Source organism: Agelaius tricolor, unplaced genomic scaffold (assembly GCF_023055355.1).
Source record: "Agelaius tricolor isolate 1412-34295 unplaced genomic scaffold, bAgeTri1.0.p SCAF_4, whole genome shotgun sequence".
Taxonomy (NCBI): Eukaryota; Metazoa; Chordata; class Aves; order Passeriformes; family Icteridae; genus Agelaius; species Agelaius tricolor.
The window spans coordinates 19,483,065-19,489,595 of record NW_027269264.1 but is presented as its reverse complement, the minus strand read 5'-3'; the positions used below and the strand labels follow the sequence as shown (position 1 = coordinate 19,489,595).

The following is a 6,531-nucleotide window of genomic DNA, read 5'->3' as shown; positions in this document are numbered from 1 at the left end:
AACCTTAGCAAAGTGCCTGTAATTGCACTGTTAGAAGGGAGGCCAGGCCTAGATGGTAACAGGGGAGGAAAATAATGCTTTCTTTTATCTGCTCTTGCAGACAGCTGGAGACAGATAAAAGCGGAGACAGTTTTAACCTAAGCAAAGATTGTGACTGTATGCTTTCCTTTGTTCCTCAGTGCTTTCTGTTTTCCTCCCTCTAAGTTACATTTTTATTTGCAAATGAGACTATTCATGGGACAACTTCTGCATGCTTTTTCATTTTCCGCTCTTCTTCTTTTTCTTTAACTTAAGGAGATAGGTTTTTCTTCTAATTTGACTCCTGTGGCTGCCTCTGCTTCAGAAGTATGTGAGTAACGCAGACTGAACTTCTACCTACGCCTCACCAATTCCAGAGCTCTGACAAAAAGACAAGATGAACATCATCCACAACTGACACTGAGGGAGTAGTTTTGCCAGAGTATGGTTGATATAAAACCATGCTGAAGCAGAATTTTCAGATTTTCCAGTAAAAGAATGCAATGAGATAAGATAGAGAGAAAGGAAACTGTTATCTTAAAATCAAACAAAAACTGTTTTTTTCATCCAGAGATAATTTTCAAATTCTGGCATTCAGAGTCAGTAATAAATTGCACTGACATGATTAAAACTGCTTATGCATCTAAATTCCCCATGCAATGCTTTGAGACAGTAGAAAAAAGGACCATGCATCTAATGTGATGCCCTGAATTAATCTTTTGGTATGGCAGAAAAATACTTTTTTTGCTAGACATTTCAGTTGGTCTAATTCTGCAAATCAGACCAACTCAATAATGAATAGCCTCATCGGGTGACTCTTGCATGCACATAGGCTCATCTACATAGAGAGTTATTCCAGTTCAGCTTTTCATGATTAAATCTGCTGTGAGTGTTATTGAAACAGAAATAGCTGTTCTGTTGTAAAACCTGTATTAAAACATTTTTCTTTTGTTAATTGCAATCTTTAATGGGTCTGTATATTTTCTACAGGGATAAAAAATAAATATTACTTCAGATGTATTTTTTACTGTGCTATGTATTTTCCTTTAAAAAGTAAAGACTATTAGAAGACATTACAAGCTGTCTTGCTTACAGACTTCTCAGGTATGCTTTATGGCATACCTGGATGATATGGCAAACCAAGATGATTTCACAGTGGCATTCCTGAAATTTCAGCATCTGTTAAATAAAGGCACGGCTATTTTCCTCCAGCTGTTCTCTTTGATATATATTTATATCCTAAGATGGTCGGTGGAAACACGGGCTGATGGGTACAGACCAATTTGTGTGAAATAATGGCAAAAGGACCATTTCTAGTTAATTGTATTTTATGTGGAGTGTGAGAAGCCTTGTCTCTCAGCACAAGTCTGGAGTTGGGAAGGAGTAGTCTGAATACTTGCAGTATTGAACATGAATATGTTGTTACACAATGACTCTCTATAAAAGTCTGATTCTGGGTAGTCATATATTTAAAGGCAGGCATTACATTATGTCATTTGTTGGTATTGCATCCTTTTCTCCTTAAGAACTGGATTGTCTCGATTAGCAGCACCAAATAAATAAATGATTAAAATTTTAAGGATTAAATATATTGAATTTTTAAAAGACATTAAGAATTGTCTTTATCAGTAGTGTCTTTTTAGTCAATGAAATTATGAATCTGATTGTTTTCATGTGGTACCTCCACTCCAAAAGTATGAAGATACATTTTAGGTTTATCTTTGCATTTTTTTTCTAAACAAACCTGTTCCTGCTTCGTAAACTTGCATTAAAGTGCACTTACAAACATTTTGTATTATACAGCCTAGATATACTAATTTTTAAATGATATATAAATCAATATATAATTGGTTATTGCTGTAGAAAAAGTTACACAAAGTTGCCCTTTGCTGTCACTTTAAAAAAGGAGACATTCATATTTCTAGGATATAAAGTAAACCCCCAAAAGAAAAATAACCATCACTTATGTGTTCTTAAAAGACATAAGATTCCTTCCATGCAGATTATGCATATATTCAATTTTGCTGTAATAAATAAGAAGAAAGAAAGACAAAGAAGAGAGGCTATGTAACTTTTACAATTCTTTATATTAGAGCTTGAAAGATATCTACTCTTAAACCCCTCCTTATGGTGTCAAATTACTGTTTGCTCATTCTACCCTGTGCTTTTCTTACAAGATAAAATATAATGACAAATGGTAGATAAGAATTTTCAAGTTTAAATAAAATTAAACAAAAAGTTTTCAGAAATGAAATAGGTTTTATTTTTTATAAGAGTTGTACTGTGTACAAAAGAAATTACTATAACTTACAATACTTCAGGCATATAATATTGGGGGGGTTGCTTCCACTGGAAGAGCAGTATTTTGAAAATAAAGAATCGTTAGAATCAGACATTGATAGCAGTATTAATATAATATTATAATAATAAATACTTCATATTCATATAATCTCAATTTATAATAACCCAGGTATTTCAGCATTAACTAATACATCTTAATCTGCCTCCAACATGCAGGTAGAAGAGTCTTCTGTAGCTCATAGAAGAAATGTATGATTCATGGTGAGGGTTCCATCAACCCTGAGTATTTCCCCTTGTCCAGTTTCACAGCTGCCAGCTAGCAGAACTCCAGAGGATGGCGAGCAGGCAAGTGACTGAAAACACTGTTTGCTGTAATCTTAAACCATTAGAATACAGTCTGATAATTTCCTCTGTTTCCGATGTCAGTTCTTAAAAGAAATAAAATCAAGAAAATAAAATGGTTAATGAGTAGGTATGTAAATTTGAAAACATAAGGTTTTTCAACATACTTGAAAAGTTCTCTGACATCTCACAGGTACTTAAGTTAAAGGTATCAGCTGTTAAAGCCAATCAAAGGGACCATTCTCAGGGGAGAGATGTAAATAGATGTCCCATCAATGATCGTTTGAGGAGCAACTGATAGCACTTATCAGCTCTTGCAGGCATTAATCTCAGAATAATCAAAAGTAAATACCAAGCAAAAGCAAGAGGAAGAACTTCACAAGAGGTAAGCACCCAAGCCTGAATGTCGGCTTTTAACCCTTCCTTTAACAAGGGACTAACAAGGGACTTAGCTTTTAGCAAAAGCAGAGGAGCCATACCCTCTTGTATGTGAAAGCCACGGAGTCCCTGCTCAGAGGATTCTCAACTGAGACCTTTATTGTCCTTCTTAAACTGAGTTTAAGAACAGCAAGTAGTTGACTGCTTTTTCAGAGCATAGGGAGACCCATTATGTCTTTTGCTCCAGTAATGAGGAGCAATAGGGCTGATTCAATGCTAAACATGTAAAAAGTTTAATGAGCATGTTGTGTGATACATATAACTGCTCAATACAGAAGACTTCAAGGAAAAAGCTGTTCTGGTGGTTTTGTTTTCTTTTTTTTTTTTTTTTTTTTTTTTCTGTCTAGGGTTACAAAGGTAGGAATGTCACCTTTTTAGTGTTTTGATTTACATCTGAGTTGGTGCTACAACTCAGAAGTCCCAGCTTCAAGGCATTGATACTCAGGTAGGAATCTGGTCAGGAAACAAGAGACTGCTTGGGGTGCAAATGAGTCTTGAAACCCTTTAGGTCTGTTGTTTTCTTACCCTGCTAAGGAGTGATGTTGGCACAACTGAAGGAAAGTGCAAGATATGATTGAGATATTATGGGTGGAAAGGGCAAGAATATTTAGCATTGATTTTCCACAGAAGAGAAAATATTATTAAATCCTTATAAGTGATCTCAAGAGTATTGAGAACAGTCTGGATCAGTCAGTTCTCCATGGAAAATAATACCAGTATAGCAATTCTTTAAATCCTTATGCTAGTTGATAGACTGTTTTTAAAAATATTCAACCATTTATTCAGGGAATTTCACAGGCTGATGTAGCAAGACTTCACTTAAAATGATAGAATGCTTTTTAGGAGACTAGGTGGCACTACTTTACACTGCCCAGAATAATGGTTACACATTTTTTAGTGAGGTGTGAGTTCAGACTTAAAACTCATACAAGAATATTCAGAAGATTGAGATACAGAAAAAAATATTCAGATTAGTTTTGAGTCATTTAAGCATGATGATTGATGATTCTGTGTATTTAGTAGACACAACTTTTTTCTCTAGTGAAATCCCAGTTTCTACTTCCTCTACACCAGTATACACTACTGTTTTTTCTCTTTGCCTTAGAAACATGTTTTGTACTTGGATTTAGTCTAGTTGTACAAATTGTCCTGGTTAACTGGAAGTCATAGACGTACAGATTTTGCAGAACAGAGAAGTGTTTAACCTCTGTAATCTTCAATTAGAACGGTGGGAAGTTTCCTACTGTACAGAATTATGAATATCTGAAAGTGTCTTTTGTGCTGTACTATATAGTCAAAGAGCAGTGCTTTTTACTGTCTCACTAATTCTTTCTCTAAAGCAGAGCAACGCACTGTAGAAGTCCAACTAGTGCACATACTGTATCCTCCAAGTACCCCACCACTGCAGAAGGCAATTCTGTCAACCAGGAGTTAAAAATGTTTGATTTAATGCCATTTCTTACCGCAGTTACTCTGCCTTATTTCTGAGAGACAGTGCAGTGTACCATAGCCACACCGACAAAGCCAGCAGTCCTTCAGCACCCAGACGCCGTGGGGAATGCTGCCGCAGTTTCTGCTAACGACAAAGGAGACATTTGGTACATCCCTGGAAAACAACCCTTCAGAGCACCACACTCATCTCCTCTGATTTTGGACTGTTTGTTTTTTTTTTTTTACCCTAGCCTCTCGTCATATTCACAGTATCTGCCGGTGAAGTGCTTCAGGCAGGCACAGAAGGTCCCCAGGATACAAGTCCCTCCATTCTGGCAGCAGCGTCTGTTCAGTTTTTTACCTGCAAGACAATATTACAGAGGTTAACAAGCATCTCAGGGGCTCTGAACCTCACCTTTTCCTCACTTGTTCTCTCAGGTCTCTCCAGTTCCCAAAGTCTCTTAAGGATATCTAGTTTTATTGTCTTTAGAGACAATAAAATTATATGCCTGTTAGGAGTGTTTGTTCAACTAAACCCAGTTTGTTTAGTTAAGGATTAGAAACAAGCTACTAGGGATTACAGGACGGTGAAGAAGCAACGCCTGGCAAATCCTGTAGCAGCAGGATGTGTTCAAGAGAAATATTTCACTTTGACAGATGCAGGTTTCAATCACACTAAGATATGAGGCATTTTTATTGGGAAGTGATACTTATTTTTGAATAAAAACTGGGAAGTTAATTGGTTTTGAGGTGGAGGAAATGCTCCCTTAAGCCTTTCTCAGAGTCCTGGGGTTGAGCACCAATCTAAAACTTTATATATGGGAGGAAACAGAATACATTCTTTTTTTCTTCTTAGTACTGTTGCTTTCAGGCAGCTCAAACCTTTTTTATAAAATTAACATTTTTATGGCCATTAAATATCGTGAATTCTAAAAAATGAACAGAATGTTACAAAATTTTACAGATGTTCTTCTAAACACGAAGTGCCAAGCACTTCTTCATTCTTAGTATTCTTCCTTGTTTTTCCTTAACAATTTTTCAAGTGAGAGATCTTCAGTTCTACCTTAAATTTTTACCACCACTTACTAAGTGGCCATGGGTATAATTGAAGTGGGTGGTCACAGAAAACCAACAGGCTGGAATCTTCCAGGACAACAGTTAAAGCAATCCTATATTAAAATTTTTTAAAGTAATTTTATGTCATTGTTTACAAAAATAATGTTACTTACTCTCTGTAATTCCAGTGAAAGGTACTAAAGACCTGGAACTCTGTTGCTTTCTACTTTCGTAACTCTGATTCATATCACTGAGCGCATTTGTAAATGTCCCTTCGTACTTGGGCTGCTGCTTTTGTGCTGTAGCATTGAGACCTTTCACAACTTCTTTCCATTCTTCTTTTACAGGGCCTAGGCAAGAAGTGCAAATACGTAAGGGAAAGATAGTTTGGGATGAAGAAATGCAGAAGAAAAATGTAAGAAAAACATGTAAATGTAGAAGAAAAACACAGCATAGCGGGGAGAAATGTGAAGTTCACTTACTTTTTTCTAAATGAACTGCCTGCCAGACCAGAGTCACAGTGAAAAGAATTCTGTAAAAAAATAAAAGAAGGAAAAAAAAAATCAAAAGATAAGTAAATTTGTGCCAATAAGACACAAACACAAAACGAATGGTGAGTGTGTGAACTTTTAAAAGGAATGAGCATCCCTGGCTAGAGAGGGCCCCCAGCATCTCAAGCAAACTTACCTAACATGATTTCCCCAGTACATTTTCCTGCAGCCAGAAGTAGCCGTGAGGTCCTCCGGGAGAGCTTGAGCAGAAGGAAGATGACCAGAGCCCTCTCCTTCAGGCTGTTGCATGCAGCGGTCCTCACACCGCCGGCACCGATGGACAGGGAAAGCGGGACTGGCGAAATTTCCCTCCCGCTGTCCAGCTTGCAGTGAGGCTTAATCTCCAGCCGTACCGCTGGCTGAGCCCTGCCCGGGCGCCGGGAACATCCCTCGG

The 6,531-nt window shown here is 37.1% G+C and overlaps 1 protein-coding gene across 4 annotated transcripts; it reads right to left on the bottom strand.

Moving 5' to 3' along the window:
* Positions 1-2,257: 2,257 nt before the first annotated feature.
* On the bottom strand, positions 2,258-6,516 carry LOC139589486 (cryptic protein-like). Of its 4 annotated transcripts, none has more exons than XM_071425937.1 (6): positions 6,274-6,516; positions 6,069-6,118; positions 5,760-5,936; positions 4,777-4,891; positions 4,563-4,675; positions 2,258-2,747 (listed from the first exon to the last, which is right to left on the bottom strand). In XM_071425937.1, exons 1-6 carry the CDS (start codon positions 6,384-6,386, stop codon positions 2,623-2,625), a joined length of 693 nt encoding a protein of 230 aa, XP_071282038.1. In that variant the 5' UTR covers positions 6,387-6,516; the 3' UTR covers positions 2,258-2,622. The 4 variants fall into 4 exon arrangements, with proteins under 4 accessions (XP_071282038.1, XP_071282039.1, XP_071282035.1 ...); XM_071425938.1 differs by having other exon boundaries at positions 4,563-4,672; XM_071425934.1 differs by having other exon boundaries at positions 6,069-6,295.
* Positions 6,517-6,531: the final 15 nt, after the last annotated feature.